Below are 20,584 nucleotides of genomic sequence, written 5' to 3'. Positions count from 1 at the left end.
GTGCTCACGTAGTTGTGCTTGCGAGGGTTAAGCTTGGGCTCTTTGGTCCCGCCTTTCAACTGTCAATCAACTGGTTAAGATATCAGGTGATATAACATGATCGACAGACGAGCACAGTAATGGGACGTCACTCTGAATGACGTCCCTGATTTACCCATTGTGTATATGTGTGTGTATATTTGTGTGTAGTTCCAAGGGTTGTTATAGCCAGGGGAAAGAGTTGTAGAGGTAAGCTCCCACAGCCTGAAAGTGCCCCTGATGGCGTGCGTCTCAAATAGTCTCTGACAACTATGTCCAGCTCCTGGCCTGCCCGTGTGGCTTAGCCTCTAGGCCTGGCGGAACTGCTTTTACCAACAGGAGAAGGGGCGAAGGCGGGTCTCTGGCGCCTTAAAACCAGTTGCTTCGGGCAGATGGGACTCATTAGCCTGGAAAGGCAGCTCATCTAGGGGAAGGAAAACCCCAAATTCAAACCTCTGCTGTCTTGCGGCTAAACCCACTCATGGGAAAGACTTCGGGAGTCAACCCTGAGGAAAAATCCGGAGTCGGAGTCCTTAAGGCAGTTTGCAGCTGTTTACAGCTACATTCTGGCAACTCCTGTGACGACACTGGTGTCAAGCGTATCGGCGCCTGCCCTTCCCTTGGATCACATCGGTGTCGTGGAGAGGGTGAATCTGCTGCATAGGCAACAGTTGGTCCTCCATAATTACTTCCCAGCCCTGTGCCCTGGAGAGGACACTCCAGCATCGCCTTGGCGATGGCTCAACACGGGAAGCGACAGTTACAGGTGATAAGCCTACCTCTCAATTGCCATAGAGTGAGGCGCCATGGGTTGCTTCCGTCGGTGGGAGAAATCATCCGATTTCATAGGACAGCTACCGCCCGCCACAAGCTGGGCAGCCCCCAGCCAATAAGGTGCTGTCCCGCCATGGTCCGCCTGCTCCTCTGGTTGCGTGGGGCTTAGGCCACAATCCAATACGTGGATCGTCAACCCATGCACCAGGCAAAAGAAAACAAACACCGAGTCACCCAGCTCTCAAACTGGGCACATGGAATGCAAGGACCATGACACCTGGTCTCTCGGAAGATCTACTGGAAGTGAACGACGTCCGCAAGACAACTGTGATCAACAATGAACTGCGCAGGCATAGTCGCCCTGCAGGAGACACGTCTGCCCGCAACCGACAGCGTACGGGAGAAGGACTTTACCTTCTTTTGGCTGGGCAAACCACCAGAAGAGGTAAAGGAGTTGGCTTTGCCATCAGGAACAGGTTGTTATGGTCCATAGTACCGCCCACGCAGGGGTCTGCTAGGATCATCAAACTTCAGCTTCATACAGCAGTAGGAATGGTCAGCGTCATCAATGCCTATGCACCAACACTGACCTCCTCTACCGAAGCGAAGGACAAGTTCTATGATGACCTCAGCCTAGCTCTCAGAGACATGCCTCAACAAGAGCCAGTCTTCCTCCTGGGAAGATTTAAAACAAGAGTTGGTTCTGATTACAACTCTTGGCCTTCCTGCCTGGGCCAGTTTGGATTTGGGAAGATGAATGAGAGTGGGCAGCGCCTCCTGGATTTCCGCTGTTCTGCGTCATGATCTCTGCATCACCAATTCCTTCTTCGACACCAAGCCCCAGCATAAGGTTTCCTGGAGACATCCCAGGTTTAAGCATTAGCACCAACGCGACCTGGTGCTTACGGGGCGTAGCAATCTGAGAAATATCAAACTGACCCGCAGCTTCCAGAGCGCAGATTGTGACACCGACCACTCTCTCGTCGTTTGCAGAGAAAAGTTCCTGCCCCGGAAAATCCACAGAGCAAAGAAGGAGGGAAGACCACGCATTAACGTAAACAAGATCCGTGACCTTCACAAGGTGGAGGAATTCACTGCGGCGCTGGTAAATGCTCTTCCTGTACCACCCTGCGATAGCGCAAGTGAGAGGTGGTCACATCTCCGGGGCACTATTTTCAACACTGCCATGTCCACCTTCGGTAATAGGCAGAACAAGTCAGCAGATTGGTTCGAGGCCAGTGCAGAAGAATTGTTACCCTCGTAGAGGAAAAGAGACGAGCTCTCTCATTCTACAAGAACCTGCCCTCAGAAAGGAACCTACAGGCCCTCCGTACTGCCCGCAGTAGAGTTCAACAAACTGCTAGGCGTTGTGCTAACGATTACTGGCTTCGACTCTGTTCCAGCATCCAGAATGCGGCCACTGTCGACTACATAAGAGGCATGTACGAAGTGATCAAACAGGCAACAGGCCCTACACAAAACTGGACGGCTCCTCTAAAATCAGCCACTGGAGAGATCATTAAAGACTGTGATCAACAGATGAATCGCTGCATGGAACATTACTCCAAACTCTACTCCAGAGAGAACTTGGTCAGCGTAGAGGCTTTTGATGCAATCGAATGCCTGCCCATCATGGAAGAACTTGATCTTGAACCAACTGTGGAAGAAGTGGATTCACTTTCCTCAGGGAATACCTGATCAACCAGGCTGTGACTCATACGTCAGGCTGCGAGCAGCCGCGTCCAACAGCCTGGTTGATCAGTCCAGCAACCAGGAGGCCTGGTCGACGACCGGGCCGCGGGGACACTAAGACCTGGAAGCACCTCAAGGTAACCTCAAGGTAAGGGAAGGCCCCAGGAGACGACGGGGTTCCGCCTGAAGTTCTCAATGTGCTCGTGGAACACTTAAATCTGAGCTTCATGAACTTCTGTGCTAGTGCTGGAGGGAGGGTTCGGTGCCACAAGACATGAGAGATGCAAACATCACCACTCTACAAAAATAAAGGTGACAGAAGCGATGTCAACAACTATCGGGGCATATCCCTCCTCAGAGCCGTTGGCAAACTCTTCTCTAGGGTCGTCTTGGTCAAGCTTCAGATTCTTGCCGAAAGAGTGTACCCCGAGTCACAGTGTGGTTTCCGAGCAGAGAGATCGACCACTGACATGGTGTTCTCCCTGAGACAGCTTCAAGATGAATGGAGCATGGAGCAGAGAAAAGCCTTGTACAACGCCTTCATTGACCTCACAAAGGCCTTCCACCTCGTGAGTAGGGACGGACTCTTCAAGATCTTGGCCAAAATTGGCTGCCCACCCACCCTACTCAGCATGATACAATCGTTCCACAAGGACATGAAGGAGACAGTCGTGTACGATGGCTCAACGTCTAAACCATTCAACATCAACACTGGTGTTAAACAGGAGTGTGTTCTTGCTCCAACCCTGTTCGGCATCTTCTTCGCGATCCTCGTCAAGCATGCCTTTGGAAGAACCACAGAAGGCATCTATCTCCATACAAGATCTGATGGAAAGCTCTATTATCTATCCAAACTCCGAGCAAAGACAAAAGTACAGATGCGAATCCTCAGGGAGTTCCTCTTCGCCGACGACGCAGCGATCACCACACACTCAGCAGAAGGCCTGCAGCAGCTACTCAACTTCTTTGCCGCAGCCTGTTACGCATTTGGCCTGACAATCAACCTGAAGAAGACACAGGACAAGATGTCAATGAGCTACCCTGTATAAATATAGCAGACTATGTGCTGGAGGCAGTTCACGAGTTTGTGTACCTGGGCTCCACAATCTCAGACACCCTTTCCCTGGACACTGAGCTCAACAGGCGTATCGGGAAGGCCGCAACAGCACTGGCCAGGCTCACAAAGCGCATTTGGGAAAATGCCAAACTGACAGTACACACCAAGGCACAAGTCTACATGGCATGCGTGGTGAGTAAACTTCTCTACGGCTCGGAATCCTGGACCCTGCACTCTCGCCAGGAGAGACGGCTCAATACCTTTCACATACGTAACCTGAGACGCATCCTTGACATCACGTGGAAAGACCACGTCACCAACAACACAGTACTTGAGAGAACAAGAGTCCCTTCAATGTTCACTCTCCTGAAACAGAGACGGCTGCGATGGCTGGGACATGTCACACCCACGGTCGATGGCCGCATACCGAAGGACCTCTTGTATGGAGAACTAGCATCAGGAAGGAGACCCACCAGAAGACCTCAGCTGTGTTTCAAAGATGACTGCAAACGCGACCTCAAGTAGATGAACATCGACATCAATACTTGGGAAGCAGCAGCTGCGGACAGATCTGCCTGGAGATGCAAAGTGCAGACGGGACTCCAGCAATTCGAGGATGAACTGAAGAGGCAGGCGGAGGATAATAGACTTCAGAGGAGGTCTCGACCACTGTCAGACGCACCCGCTTCAGCGTTTATCTGCGCTCGCTGCAGTCGGGACTGTCATTTTCGGGTTGGCCTTCACAGCCACAGCAGGCGCTGCATCCAACTAGACTACAGCAACTAGACACCCAGGGCACAACTCCATAACCCCATGGGATTGACGGATGCCTACTATATTTGTGTGTGTACTCACCTAGTTATGCTTGCCGGATTGAGCTTCGTCTCTTTGGTCCCGCCTCGCAACTGTCAGGCAGATGGTATTCGGATTTTTGAGCGTATTGGGCTCTATCAAATGTACATTTGAAACTGTATATGGAGTCTACCTCCACCACATTACTAACCAATGCATTCCATTTGTTTACTACCCCTACACTGAAAAAGTCTAATGTCTCTGTGGCTCATTTGGGTTCTACGTTTTCATCTATGTACCCTTGTTCGTGTTCCACCCATGCTAAATAATTTTTCTTTGTCCACCCTGTCAAATCTTCTGAAAATTTTGTCGGTGGTAATCATGTCCCCCCTTACTCTTCTGTCTTCCAGTGACGTGAGGTTAAGTTCCTGTAGCCTTTCCTTGTAACTCTTCTTGTGGAGAATCTACCTCTCAGTTCTGGGAGTAGTCTGGTGTTTCCTGCTTCCTTCACCTAATTTCATCGCTTTACACTTACCTGAGTTAAACTTTAGTAACCATTTTCAGACCATTCCTCCAGTTTGTTTAGGTCGTCCTGTTGTCTCTATTTTCATCTGTCTTGATTCTTCTTATAATTTTTGCTTCATCAGTATAAACAGAGAGGAATGAGTCTGTATCCTCTGGAAGATCGTTTACGGTTATCAGAAACAGGATGGGTCCAAATACAGAGCCCTGTAGCACCCCGCTGGTGACCGAGACATGGCTGGTGACTCTGATGTCTTTTCCTCAGTTACTCGCTGTTTCCTGTTGTTTAAATACTCCCTTATCCACTGGAGCACCTTACCTTTTACTCCTGCCTATTTATCCAATTTCTGTTGGAGAACAACATCCTATGGGCTACTTTGCACTCAGATTTACTTTATGACAGTTCGAGAAAGTACAGTCTGCCCCACCCTTCTCTTTCTTGCTTAATTTTTGTCGCCTGGTCTTAGAATTATATTAATCCTGTGAGGCACGATTTACCATCCCTGACCCCAAGATAGTGTGTTACTGTTAGTGAGTTACAAAGCTCTTTTCCTCCAGATGTTTTACGAGCCTTTTCCTCACGACCTTCTTAATCTCCATGCATGGTATACAAGTTAGGGAAACTGGCCTGCAGTTCAGTGTCTCTTGCCTGTCACCCTTTTTGTATATTGGGATTACATTAGCTGTCTTCCAGCTTCCTGGTAGGTATCCTGGTTTCCACTGACCTGTTATACACCGTAGAGAGTGGCATTCTTAGTGCTTCTGCCCTCTCTTAATAGTATTTACGGTGAGATTCTGTCAGGCCCAACAGACTTTGTCACATTTATCAAGTAAATATCAATCCATGTTCTTGTACTAAATTGCTTCGCTACCTTACATTCCTAAGTGAGCCAAGGAGTCTTCTGTTGCTTTTCATTTTTCTCCTTTTGGGACGGGATTAACCTGTCTACAGCTGAAGTCAGGAGGACAAAGACTGAAGAGCTGTCTTAGTTCAAGTTTGAAGAAACTTTTAAGGCGATCCAAAGGGTTAGAAGTCAGGGGAGCATATGTGCGGGAGTCAGAGAGCAAGACATCTGCTTTCTGGAAGTAGTCCCCACGGTCAAGGACAACCAATGAATTGCCTTTGTCGGAAGGAAGGATACGAATAGAGTTGTTAGATTTCAGGGAGGCAAGGGCAAGCTGGAAGCGATGAGGAAGGTGGTGATTTTTAGAAAACAAACTGTCAAGAACGGGGATAAGACCCCCCCCCCACCCCTAAAGGCAGACAGGTCCGAAAGAGTACTAGAGTTAGGATCGACAAAATTATCAAAATAACTAATGAGGTCAATGCGACAGCACGGGCCAGGAAAAGTAGCGAAAGAAAGAGTACCTGACTGTCTGTATATTTGTGTGCTTTAATGTGTGTTTTTATATGTATGTATTTTTATATGTATGTATTTTTATATGTATGTATGTATGTATGTATGTATGTATGTATGTATGTATGTATGTATGTATGTATGTATGTATGTATGTATGTATATTTTAATGCTACGTTAATTATGGAACTACAGAGATTCCCCAGCTCATGGATTGCTAAACTTAACTTAAAAAAAACAAAAGCTGCACTTAAGTCTGTGTGCTCTGGGAATACCCGAAGATACTTAAGCCCCATAATAAAACAAATTATACTTTAAGTAAAATAAGAATTATCACCTGCAATACATCTGTCTTGTACATGTAAAAAATAATGAGACATAAATCATGATAATAAATAAATAGACTCAAGACTTTTACAGACATCAAAATACAAAGTTATATTACCAGACCCATAAACCTCACCAACTGCCTAAACAGTTCTTCGGACTTATGATCGTAGGTCATAATAGGTCCACCAGACGAGCGCCCAGCACCAAGGCTTACCAACTACCAGACTATACCCAGGCTTCCCAACCCACAAGGTAAGCTGCCCCGTCCCCGAGAGGTAGGTGGAGTGATTCATATTAATCGGTAACAACTTTGTTCCACCCATGCAAAATAGTTTGCCTTTACCCTGTCAGTTTATCTGAGAATTTTGTAGGTGGTGATCACGTCTCGTTTGGGAGACAGTGGCTTTTGTGGATGTATCATAGTGGCGTCTGTGGATGTGCAGCAGGGGTGTCTGTGCAACAGTGGCGTCTGTGGCTGTGCAACAGTTGCGTATGTGCAACAGTGATAGCTTTTGAGAAATGGCATAACCGTGAGGGTTTATATGTCAACTAATAACAGTGCTTTGTTGTCGTAACTTTTGTATTGGATATTTTTGCCATATTTAAAGATTATAACCATTGACAAAACTGCCAAAAGTTACGCAGTACGATCAAAATACTCAGAAAGGTTTGATTGCTTGACCAAATTCTCAATGATTGAATAATGAGTGTTCCAGACGGTGATTGAAGAGCACACTTTAAGTCCTGCAAAACAGAGTTGAAAGGAAAAATGAAGATATGAAAAATCCCGCTCCGTGTACGAAGCATATCAATGCAAGTCCCATCAAGACTTACACACCCCTTTCTTCATTGTTGACACCTGCTTAACATAAATCATCAAAGCTGGATGGAGCACTTGCCAGGCACTTACGTTGTCTCTCTGCTCTAAGGACCTGCGACCATCTAGATGATCTGTGCAACGCAAATATTGATAATAGTAATAATGTGTCAGAATTAAAGATGCATCGCACATAGTACAGTAATATCATATTTATTTTTGTGTGTAGCCGTTTTGTGTTGAATGATGTAGGAACAATCACTACTTACAAAAAAGATCTTCAAGTTTCTTCTGAACAAGATCCATCTAGTGCTCAAGTAGAAGTTGAAGAGGATGATTTGCTTAAAGAGGTGGATGATTTTGGCTTTGCTTAATGTGGAAATATCAAAATAGCATTATCAGTTTCATTAATTCATTAAATTTCAGTGTTTTATATATATATATATATATATATATATATATATATATATATATATATATATATATATATATATATATATATATATATATATATATATATATATTATTAAATATGACCGAAAAAGTAAGATTAATAATTCTAACACGAATTTTCTCAATCTTTCGTACATTTCTTTTCACTGTTGGAGGTAAATCAAAAATCAATTCTCCAAAATTCATTTTTATTTCTAGTCTGACGCGACACGAGCGCGTTTCGTAAAACTTATTACATTTTCAAAGACTTTAGTTTACAAATACACAACTGAATAGAACTTACGCATCTCCGTTTTTATATCTACATTTGAGAGAGGTGGATGGGGTGAGGTGGCATTAATAGGGTATTAATTTCATCAACACAAGACTGAACAAGAGGTGGTATTAATCGGGTATTAATTTCATCAACACAAGACAGAACACGAAACAATGGGTATTGAATAGAAGTGATTGTAGAAAGCCTATTGGTCCATATTTCTTGATGCTTCTATATTGGAGTGGAGTCTTGAGGTGGGTAGAATATAGTTGTGCATTAATTGGCTGTTGATTACTGGTGTTGACTTCTTGATGTGTAGTGCCTCGCAAACGTCAAGCCGCCTGCTATCGCTGTATCTATCGATGATTTCTGTGTTGTTTACTAGGATTTCTCTGGCGATGGTTTGGTTGTGGGAAGAGATTATATGTTCCTTAATGGAGCCCTGTTGCTTATGCATCGTTAAACGCCTAGAAAGAGATGTTGTTGTCTTGCCTATATACTGGGTTTTTTGGAGCTTACAGTCCCCAAGAGGGCATTTGAAGGCATAGACGACGTTAGTCTCTTTTAAAGCGTTCTGTTTTGTGTCTGGAGAGTTTCTCATGAGTAGACTGGCCGTTTTTCTGGTTTTATAGTAAATTGTCAGTTGTATCTTCTGATTTTTGTCTGTAGGGATAACGTTTCTATTAACAATATCTTTCAGGACCCTTTCCTCCGTTTTATGAGCTGTGGAAAAGAAGAACTCTGTAGGGTAAGGCAGGTCCTAGTCAACAACGGCTTCTCCAATGGTTTCGTGGAAGACATCATAAGAAGGAAAGTGAAACGCCATGCAACCTCTGAAGAGACAACTAACACAACACCTATACCCCCTATTAGACTATTTTACAGGAACTTCTTTTCCACAGCTCATAAAACGGAGGAAAGGGTCCTGAAAGATATTGTTAATAGAAACGTTATCCCTACAGACAAAAATCAGAAGATACAACTGACAATTTACTATAAAACCAGAAAAACGGCCAGTCTACTCATGAGAAACTCTCCAGACACAAAACAGAACGCTTTAAAAGAGACTAACGTCGTCTATGCCTTCAAATGCCCTCTTGGGGACTGTAAGCTCCAAAAAACCTAGTATATATTCAAGACAACAACATCTCTTTCTAGGCGTTTAACGATGCATAAGCAACAGGGCTCCATTAAGGAACATATAATCTCTTCCCACAACCAAACCATCGCCAGAGAAATCCTAGTAAACAACACAGAAATCATCGATAGATACAGCGATAGCAGGCGGCTTGACGTTTGCGAGGCACTACACATCAAGAAGTCAACACCAGCAATCAACAGCCAATTAATGCACAACTATATTCTACCCGCCTCAAGACTCCGCTCCAATATAGAAGCATCAAGAAATATGGACCAATAGGCTTTCTACAATCACTTCTATTCAATACCCATTGTTTCGTGTTCTGTCTTGTGTTGATGAAATTAATACCCTATTAATACCACCTCTTGTTCTGTCTTGTGTTGATGAAATTAATACCCTATTAATGCCACCTCACCCCATCCACCTCTCTCAAATGTAGATATCAAAACGGAGATGCGTAAGTTCTATTCAGTTGTGTATTTGTAAACTAAAGTCTTTGAAAATGTAATAAGTTTTACGAAACGCGCTTGTGTCGCGTCAGACTAGAAATAAAAATGAATTTTGGAGAATTGATTTTTGATTTACCTCCAATAGTGAAAAGAAATGTACGAAAGATTGAGAAAATTCGTGTTAGAATTATTAATCTTACTTTTTCGGTCATATTTAATAATATATGTCTACAGGAAAGACTGCTACCAAAATATACTAATATATAATATATATATATATATATATATATATATATATATATATATATATATATATATATATATATATATATATATATATATATATATATATATGTGCATTAATATATATATATATATATATATATATATATATGTGCATTAATATATATATATATATATATATATATATATATATATATATATATATATATATATATATTTATTTATTTATTTATTTATTTATTAAATTTTTAGCTTTATATATGCAAAATACAGATCTTTCTTGATGTTCTTTATGTCATTTATTGATGTTACATTGAAAATTTAGTTTGCAACCCTGCTCTGGAAGCTCGAATAAATGTTTCAGAAACAGCATGGGTCCAAATACAGAGCCCTGTGGGACTCCGCTGGTGACATCTCGCCACTCTGAGGCGAGTGGCATCCCTTTCACAGTACCTTGCGGTTTTGTATTACTTAGATACTTCTTTATCCACTGGAGTACCTTGCCTGTTATTCCTGCCTGTTTTTCCAACTTCTACACTGGTCTCTTATAGGGTACTGTGACAAAGGCTTTCTAGTAGTCCAAGAAAACGCAGTCGTTCCACCCTTCTTTTTCTTGCCTAATTTTGGTCGCCGGATCATAGAATTCTATTAAACCTGTGAGGCACGACTTACCATCCCTTAACCCGGTGCTGGTGGTGTGTTACAAATCTCCTTCTCTCCAGATGTTCTACGAACTTTTTCCTCACGATTTTCTCCATCACCTTGCCTGGTATATAAGTCAGGAAAACTGGTCTGGAGTTCTGTCCCTCTTGCCTGTCACCCGTTTCGTAAATTGGGACTACATTATCTGTCTTCCAACTTTCCAGTAGGTCTCCGGTGTCCAGTGATCTTTTATTCACCATAAAGAGCGGCACACATAATTTCTCCGCATCCTCGTTTAGTATATGTGGTGAGATTATGTCAGACCTAACAGCCATTGCCACATCCAGCTCCACCAGATTCCTTTTGACCTTATCTCTGGTAATATCAAATTCCTTCAAGGCTGCTTGGCTTACCGTCATCTCTCTCAGTACAGGGACTTCTGCTTGCTCAGTATAAAGACCTCCTGGATTCTCTTGTTGAGTTTTTCACACACCTTCTTGTCATTCTCCGTGTATCTGTTCTCCTGTTTCCCATTTTCATCACCTGTTTCGTGACTGATGCTTTCCTCCTCATTTTCACTGTCTCTTCACTTGTCTCCTCACACTGAGGTTCTCATTCCTGGCTCTCTGCTCTCTGGTGGTGTGTTATTTCTGTACCTTCGCCGTGTTCTGGTACTTAATTGCTTTGTTTCATTACATGCCTGATTGAACCATGGATACCTCTGTTGCTTTTCATCTTTCTCCTTTTGGGCTGGGATAAATTTGTCTCCTGCTTCCTGCCACTTCGGGATGACGTAGTCCATCATATACTGTACAGTCTTTTCTCAGATTTCTGTTTCCCATAATATTCCTATTAGGAGGTTCCTCGTCTTGTCATAGTTTCTTCTTTGGTAAGTCAGCCTTTTCCTTCTGGTCAATTCCATGTATAGATTATATTATTTCCACCAGATACTCAATTGCCAGTACACTGACGTCACTCATTCACATTGGTGTCTATAATTTGACCTTTCTTACGTCTGATTCGTTCAGAGGGAATATCAGGTTGAGTCTAGCTCGGTCTTCATTGCCTCTCATTCTTGACATGCCTCATAAAGGTTCTTGTTGTCACGTCCAATAGTTTAGCTCTCCATGTATCTGTACTTCTTTGTGGTTGTCTGCTCTCCCTGTCTATCTCTCCTTGGATGAAGTCTCTCATTATTAAAATTCTGAATCCATTCCTGCCTCCAACAGAAGCTGCTCTGTTATATCATTGGTTGCCATGTTGCTTCTTTCATGCTTCTGTCTAAGATTGCTGTCATTTAATGGAGGGTCGTAAACTTCTGCTATTATCTTAGGTCCCTCCATTGTCACAATTCCTGTTATGTAGATTCTAAATACTTAGCCCGGGAAAGCCATCTCTTTCATATTCTAGTCTCTCCTTATCAGCAGGGCCACTTCTCCTCCTCTTCCAACTGTCTCTTTCCTTATTGTGTAGTAGTCCTGCGGAAACACTGCATTTGTTTTGATGCTTTACAATTTATTTTCTGTGAGTGCTATTTCATCTGGAATCTCTTTTTTTGAACTTTCGTTCATTTTACTAGCGTTATATATAATCACATCTATGTTTGAATACATCACCTACAAGCTCTCTTTCCTACGCCAGTCATCATATACTCTTTCCACTTTATGATTGTTCCTTCGTTATTCCACATGTAGATTATGTTGTTCACTTTTGGTCATCATACTGAATGACAAAGATATTCTTAACATTTAAAAACCTCGCTTATAATGAAAGGTTAAGAAATGTTATTTAAGATTCTTTAGAAAGCGAAGATTAAGTGATGTAATTAATGAAGTGTATATGTGAATGAAAGAGTATAACAAACAAGGTATTAGTCAGTTCTTAAATATGTAAACAACAAACAGAATACGAAACAATAGCTTTAAATTTCACGTTTTTATTCAGAAAATACCTAGGTAAATAATAGTTTGGAAAGAGGGCTGCTTGTGTAGGTAATACATTATCGGCAATAGAACTGACGTGGGATAGTGGGCTTGCATCTGGCGAGTCATACAAACTTTAACTGGATACGCAACGACTTTTTGTAGTGTCATGGTGGCGGAAACTGATCAGTAGCACAACTCAGTGTAGCTCTATTTACATGGGTTTCGAACCGTGGACACCATGCGTCTGAGGCCAAAGCTGTTGCTCTCCGTGTAGCTCTGTTCTCTCTCTCCATGATGCTTCCTAAGCTTTTGACAAAGCAGAACACGCTAAACCCTTTTAAAGACCTACTTAACAGAAACCTATGTCTTATCATCGCCAGATTCGATTCCGATGACATAGGGCGGGTAAGCATGGCGTGGAAAGATGTGGGTCAAGGATGAAGAAAATCTTCAGCAGCAAATGGGATTATAGGTGAAGCGGGAGACTTACAATATTGTGGCACAACAACATTGTATTTGCAGGCGCTGGTGATGCTGTAAGTTGTCCGGAGTTCACTTGGTGCCTCGCTGTTGATGTCTCGCAGGAGGATGAACGGTGGTGAGGGCGGTGCTTGTTCTGTAGGGTAGTTCTTCTTTGTTCACGTTGATGTGTTGTCCCTGGCTGTTATGTCTGCTGTGTTGTCTCTGGCTGTTATGTCTGCTGTGTTGTCTCTGATTATTATGTCTACTGTGTTGTCTCTGGTCGTTATTTCTGCCATGTTGTCTCTGGCTGTAATGTCTGCTGTGTTGTCTCTAGCTGCTATGTCTGCTGTGTTGTCTCTGATTGTTATGTCTTCTGTGTTGTTTCTGGCCGTTATATCTGCTGTGTTGTCTCTGGTTGTTATGTCTGCTGTATTGTCTCTGATTGTTATGTCTTTTGTATTGTTTCTGGCTGTGATGTCTCTGGCTGTAATGTCGGCTGTGCTGTCTCTGGTTGTTATGTCTGCTGTGTTGTCCCTGGGTTGTTATGTCTGCTGTAATGTCTCTGTTATGTCTTCTGTGTTGTTTCTGGCTGTTTTGTCTGCTGTGATGTCTCTGGTTGTTATGTCTGCTGTGTTATCTCTGGATGTTATGTCGGCTGTGTTGTCATTAGCTGTTATGTCTGCTGTATTGCTCTGGTTGTAAATGTCAGCTTAATTGTCTCTTGCTGTTATGTCGGTTGTGTTGTCTCTGGCTGTTATGTCTGCTGTGTTGTATTTGTTTGTTATATTATGTCTGCTGTGTTGTCTTTGGCTGTTATGTCTGCTGTGTTGTATTTGGCTGTTATGTCTGCTGTGTTGTCTTTGGCTGTTATGTCTGCTGTGTTGTCTTTGGCTGTTATGTTTGCTGTGTTGTCTTTGGCTGTTATGTCTGCTGTGTTGTCTCAAGTTATTATGTCTGCTGTTGTCCTTGGCTGTTATGTCTGGTGTATTGACTGTGGCTGTTATGTCTGCTGTGTTGTCTTTGGCTGTTATGTCTGGTGTATTGACTGTGGCTGTTATGTCTGCTGTGTTGTCTTTGGCTGTTATGTCTGCTGTGTTGTTTCAAGTTATTATATCTGCTGTTGTCCTTGGCTGTTATGTTTGCTGTGTAGTCTCTTGCTGTTATGTCTGCTGTGTTGTCTCTGGTTATTATGTCTGCTGCGTTGTTTCTGGCTGTTATGTATGAAGTGTTTTTTTGGCTGTTATGTCTGTGTGTAGTCTCTGGCTATTATGTCTGCTTTGTTGTCTCTGGTTGTTGTGTTTACTGTGCTCTCTCTGGTTGTTATGTCTGCTGTGTTACTTGCAGCCTCGTCTGAACTTGACTTCTTTTCGTCACGCAGTCTTTATGATGATAAAGTTTGCAGTAATCGGGGTCGATGTGCGCCTGTTACAGCCGGGTGAGGTCTCAACAGTAGCGCGTAGCTGAGACCTCGATCCTCGGCTTTGACGGAAAGGGGGCTCGGGCAACATCAGTTTATTTCTTACTGGGATTTGATCATTGAAGCATCGGGCCTGTGGCAGCTTTAACTGGAGGGTGAAGATGGTGTCGGGTGGAGCTGACACGTGCCTTAGTCAGATGCAGATGCTTGGTCACTGTGCGTCGTGACGGTGGAGTTGGTGGAGGTTTCGGTGACATCCATTTCAGCATCCATTAGTCGAAGGGAAGGATTCCACTTGGCTGGAGATAGGCAGTGTTGGTGTGGCAGATGCAGGTGATTCAGTGGTTTGAGGTTCAGAGGTTGGCGTTGCACGACTAGTTGCAGGATCTGTATGTTACACTGTTATTGGAGGAGTGAGTGTTCTTGTAGGAACACGACGTGCTGCGGTCGATGTTGCAGGATCACGACATGTTGGGATTGAAGTTGTAGGATTGGGAGGTGCCATTGCTGGAGCAAGAAGCAGATCGTGCGGTACCTGCAATGATCGGAAGACAATTTGTAGTGAGAAGCCTATTGAGGGTGTAAGGAAACACTCTGATATCAGTGCCTGCCGGCATGTCAGCAAGGTGGAGCTGTACAAGCACCTAGTTGTTGTTGGTGGTTGGTGGCTGTAGTCGGGTCAGTAGCTGGGTACGGCCACCCCAGGGGCGGGGTGAAGGTGAGGTCAGTAGCTGGGTACGGCCTACCAAGGGGCTGAGGGATGGGGGAGGTCTGTAGCTGGGTACGGCCTCCCCAGGGGCGGGGTGAAGGTGAGGTCAGTAGCTGGGTACGGCCTACCAAGGGACTGAGGGGTGGTAAGGTCAGTAGCGGTGTGCGGCCTCACCCAGGGACGAGGTTGTGGTGAGGTCAGTAGCTGGATACTATTCCCAGCCCCCAGAGGCGGGGTGGAGGTGAGACAGCTGTACTCACACGTAAAACAAAGAACGCTGATGTTCAGATGTTGGGAGGTGCAGCCGGGTTAGGTGTCAAGGAGGCTGGTCCAGCCTCGGCCACATTTTTGTAATTTCTACTTGTGTGTGTGGACATTGAGGCGAGGCTGCAGTGTGTGCTCCGTCACAGAGTAGACAGCGTTCGTGGATTGCAATGCGGGTCTTGTAATTGTGCTCCTAGAAGCAGATGCGCCATGTTCGTACGTGCAGTGTATATTTCCTGGGAAAATGGTCGTACGCATATAACACTTGAAGCACTGTTTCAGCTGGATGTGCCTCTCCTTCTGCACTTGGTGCTGTGTTGTCGAGACACGGAAGCATCTTAATCAGTTCCCCATAGCCAGTGTCGCTTCAGCAACAGAGTTGAATGTCACCTTGGGTGTTGGTTATTGATTTCTGTCAATGGGGATAATTTCCCATGCAACTTCAGTCAGTGTGTGGTTCTCTTCGTTCATACTTGCAACAATATCGTCAGTCTTCCTTTCGGATTATTAAGGAAGTAAGTCGTGTGATAACGATGGCTCTCTCTGCCAGGTGTCGTCGTGTTGGGGCAAGCAGGAGACTTGCCGCTAGAAGGGCAGTGTGGGTTGGAAAGGTTACCAGCATGTATAGGGACTATTCGCTGGCGGGCCAACGTATATATAGCACCATCAAGAAGGAACTGCTTGCCATAGTGATGTCTTCAACGATAGAGACGTATCTTCTATGTCACCAACCAGTCACCTATTCTCCGACCACAATCTACAGCGTTCCCTCCACCAAACTCAGTTCAACGACCAACGACAGGCCTTGTATCTACATAATTACATCATCAGCATACGGTACATCAAAGGATCAGACAACACCGTGGCATATGCTTTGTTACGTGTTCATGAAGTGGAGCCTCCCTCTTATTCAATTCTCCCTGTTTCATCATCTCAGATTACAAGACGAAGCTCTAGGGAGATGAGCTGTCACTAAATTACCCTCATTATTCGAGTCTGGGCTTCTCCTGAGCAGTCATCGACAAGTCCAGGTAAAGATAAGTCCATTCAGGAGTTTTATGTAATTGTTTCATGAGTATACTGTTAAAATAAAAAACTGGTTATTAACATGTAACATGATATTCGATGTTAATTGGTGTGTGTCATTCCTGCACCAACCCTAGCGCTGTCACGTTGTTAAACCACCGACACGATAGTTTAGCCATCGCTCCACCTTGCCCACCAGGAGGCAAGCCGATTTAATCAGTTAGTTCAGTCTCTCTGCTGGGGTAACCTCTAACCGCTTACTGAATGCCATGACAGCTCGTTAAGAGTTGGTCTGTTAGGTATATGTATCTTAAACACTGTACTTTTATACACTTTGCTGTTGTCAGTATCCGGGTGATTTAATTTTCATTATTCATATTTTTATTCTATTTTATGTTTGGCTTATGTTTTATGTCTACAAAGAAAGATTTTGTTTGAATTAATTTAACTAATATAAACCCCTGACAGTCCAGATTACCCGGCACTGGAGCTTTTAAGCCGCACTCAAGAGTACAGGCAATCGAAACCCGTCCTTAACTTCTTCACGACTTAAGGTCACTATAGGGGTTTGTTTTTCTAAGGCAAATAATTATTCCATAACTAGTGTACCTGGAGATATACTCTGCACCTTCTCTGCTTATCCAGTTCTCTCTTGAACACTGTAAGGGGATTGCCAGTTATGCCCCTTATGTGTAGCGGAAGCGTGTTGAACAGTCTCGGGCCTCTGATGTTGATAGAGTTCTCTCTCAGCGTACCTGTTGCACCTCTGCTTTTCAACGGGGGTATTCTGCACATCCTGCCATGTCTTCTGGTCTCATGTGATGTTATTTCTGTGTGCAGGTTTGGGTCCAGCCCCTCAATTATTTTCCACGTGTAAATTATTATGTATCTCTCCCACCTTCGCTCAAAGGAGTACAGATTTAGGCTCTTTAGTCGGTCCCAGTAATTTAGATGTTTTACTGAGTGGATTCTAGCAGTAAAGGATCTCTGCACGCTCTCCAGGTCAGCAATTTCTCTGCCTATTTTTCCGGTAATTCCTTTTGAGCGCATTTTATGTGCAATAACACCATGGTCACATTTATCTAAATCTTTTGCGAAATCTGTGTAAATTACATCAGCGTTTTGTTTGTCTTCCATAGCATCCAATGCCATATCATAGTGGTCCAGCAACTGCGACAGGCAAGAGCGCCCTGTTCTGAAACCATGTTGTCCGGGGTTATGGAGATGCTGTGATTCCATGTATTTTGTGATCTTACTTCTTAGCACTCTCTCAAAAAATTTTATGATGTGCGATGTTAGTGCTATCGGTCTGTAATTTTTTCCCTCTGCCTTATTTCCTCCTTTATAGAGTGGTGCTATCTCTGCTGCTTTTAGTATGTCAGGGATAACGCTAGTATCTAGGTTTTGTCTCCACAGAATGTGAAGGGCCTGCGATAGTGGTTTTTTACAGTTCTTGATGAATATAGAGTTCCAAGAATCCGGGCCTGGTGCAGAGTGCATAGGCATACTTTTTATGGCTTCTTCAAAATCCAGTGGGGATAGGGTGACGTCTGATATATGATTTGATGTTGGTATCATATCCATGAAAAATTAATTTGGGTTATCAATCTTTAGTGCGTTTATTGGCTCGCTGAAAACAGAGTCGTACTGCTTCCTCAGTAACTCGCTCATTTCTTTGTTGTCATCGGTGAAAGTTCCATCTCCCTTATGCAGGGGCCCGATACTAGATGTGGGTTTTTATCTTGATTTTGCATAGGAGAAAAAATATTTCGGATTTCTCTCTATTTCACTGATGGCCTTTTGCTCTCTTTGCCTCTCTTGGGTTTTGTATGATTCTTGTAGCTTGAGTTCAATTGTTTATATTTCTCTACCTAACCTTCTTCGCCGTTCTTGAGGAAGGGTGCGACTCTCAAGTTGTTCCATGATTCGTTTTCTTCGCTTATATAGGGAACGACGTTCCCGTTCCAATCTGCATCTCTTTCTCTCTTTTCTTAGGGGTATGCGGTTTGAACATATTTCTAGTGCTACTGAGCTTATTTTTTCCTGGCACTGGTTCAGGTTTGCATTTTCTAGCTGTTCTTCCCAGTTTATTTCGGAGAAGTCCTGGTTTATTTTCTCCCAGTTTATCTGTTTATTATTGAAGTGGAATTTGCTGAAATCTCCTCTACCGGGAATCTGGATTGGTTTTGAAGGTCTATTCCCCATGGTTGTCAGAATTTCAATTAAGTTGTGATCTGAGTAACAGGTATTTGTAATCATTATGTTCCCGTTCAATTCATCATTATTAGTGAAAATGAGGTCCAGCGTGTTCTCCTTCCTAGTTGGTTCTACTATTTGCTGGTTTAAGACAAACCTGTTGCACATCCGTAGCAGGTCATTTGCATGTGCCTGTTCATTTAGGCTACTTCCTGGTATTCTTTCTGATATTACTGTATTAGCCAGTTGCTTCCATTTCAGGTGCCGTAGGTTGAAGTCCCCAAGCAGGATGTTGTTCGGAGCGGGATTTGTGAGGTTTTCCAAGTGGTGTTCTATTTTCATTAGTTGGTCTTTAAACTGCTGAGGGTTTGCCTCCGGTGACTTATATACAAGGACAATAACTACATTTAGGATCTCTATTTTGATTATCAGCACTTCCACCATATCATTTGAGGTGTTTAGCAGCTCAGTACAAATGAGTGTGTCTTTGATGTAGAGGCTGACCCCACCCTGAAGCCGGTGTTTCCTATCACATCTGAAAAGATTGTACTCTGAGATCCATATTTCACCATCATGGTAGTGCTTTGTGTGAGTTTCCGTTAGGGCTGCAAACACTGTATTCGCCTCATGAAGGAGACCATCTATAAAGTGAACTTTATTGGATTTGCGTGTTTTTATACTCTGGATGTTGGCAAATATAAATGATGTTATCGTGTTAGTGGAAGTGCTGGATGCTTTACTTGGTGTTAATATCTGAGGCTCTGGTAAGGAGGCCACTGTGTTTGCGTCCTCTCTAGCATTTGATCGAGTTGGTGGTAGAGTCTGGTCATTTTTAGCCATTCTTCTCCTCCTCCTCCTCTTGCTAAAAAATTATCCCGGTCGATGGAGTAAAGTCTGTTTTCATAGTGGCTGTCTGTCGGTTTTATTCGCCTGGTACCTCTTATATGAAAAGCTGGACATTCAGCATTGAAGCACTCTTTCCTGTCCAAAGAGTTCTTGCAAATTTCTGGGTGAAAGAATTCACAGCTTTTGGTACATATACCTGTATTGAGGAGGTTTCTGCACTTTCTAGGGTGATCGTACTTACATGTTCCATTTGTTCTTCCCGATATCCCATGTTTGCAGGTAGCTCATTTGTAATACCAACAGATTTTGGGGTCTTGTTTTGTTTGTTTCCCTCTGCCAGGGACCGCACTCTGCTGCGGCGTCCCCGACACTGTGCTCTGCTCCGGGGCCTGTGACACCGTGCTCTGCTCCGGCGCCATTGACACCACGCTTTGCTCCGGCGCCACTGCCACCGCGCTCTGCTCAGGCGTTTCCGACTCCGCGCTGTGCTCAGGCGTCCCCGACTCCGCGCTATGCTCAGGCGTCCCCGACTCCGCGCTGTGCTCAGGCATCCCCAGCTCCCCGCTCGGCTCAGGCGTCCCCGACTCCCCGCACTGCTCAGGTGTTCCCGACTCCATGCTCTGCTCAGGCGCCACTGCCACCGAGCTCTGGGCCGCATCGGTTGCTCTCATATTTTCTCTGCTGATTCCGACAGCTTCGTGAAACGTCTACCATATGTACATTGGCGACGTACGCATCGGGAAACCAAAATAGAAAACCCCACAGCCAGGTAGCAGCAGACGCGCTGAGTTAGTCTCAGCACAGAGCTACGTCTCACCGGCCCTGGCTCCTGCTCAACTATTTATTATACCTTCTGAGGGAACTAATATTGATGTGACCAAAGACGATCTGCTTGTAATGTAAGCTTCAGATGCCGGCAGAACTTTGAGGCAATATAAATATTTCTTTACAGCTTTTACACTGATGGTGTTAGTTCCATAAAACCTTTTACTGCAGTGTTTTTAATCGTTAAAGAAAAAATATATATCCTGATATCTTTGGCTTTATCTGAATTTCGCAGCGGCGTTGAGGGAGGGAATTATCAGGGAAAAGCACCAAGCCATTACGATTGTATAGCACTTGGAAGGGGTCAGGATTTGGGATGGGACTGGGGGGAAAGAAATGGTGCACTGCTTGATACCTTACCTGGTTGATG

The 20,584-nt window shown here is 43.9% G+C and overlaps 1 protein-coding gene across 1 annotated transcript; it reads right to left on the bottom strand.

The window, feature by feature from the left end:
* Positions 1-19,673: 19,673 nt before the first annotated feature.
* LOC123758516 (integumentary mucin A.1-like) lies at positions 19,674-20,060 on the bottom strand. Its single transcript, XM_069322968.1, has one exon. It carries the CDS (start codon positions 20,058-20,060, stop codon positions 19,674-19,676), a length of 387 nt encoding a protein of 128 aa, XP_069179069.1.
* Positions 20,061-20,584: the final 524 nt, after the last annotated feature.

Source organism: Procambarus clarkii, chromosome 11 (genome assembly GCF_040958095.1).
Source record: "Procambarus clarkii isolate CNS0578487 chromosome 11, FALCON_Pclarkii_2.0, whole genome shotgun sequence".
NCBI lineage: Eukaryota > Metazoa > Arthropoda > Malacostraca > Decapoda > Cambaridae > Procambarus > Procambarus clarkii.
The sequence above is the reverse complement of the archived record's forward strand: the minus strand, read 5'-3'. Positions and strand labels throughout refer to the sequence as shown.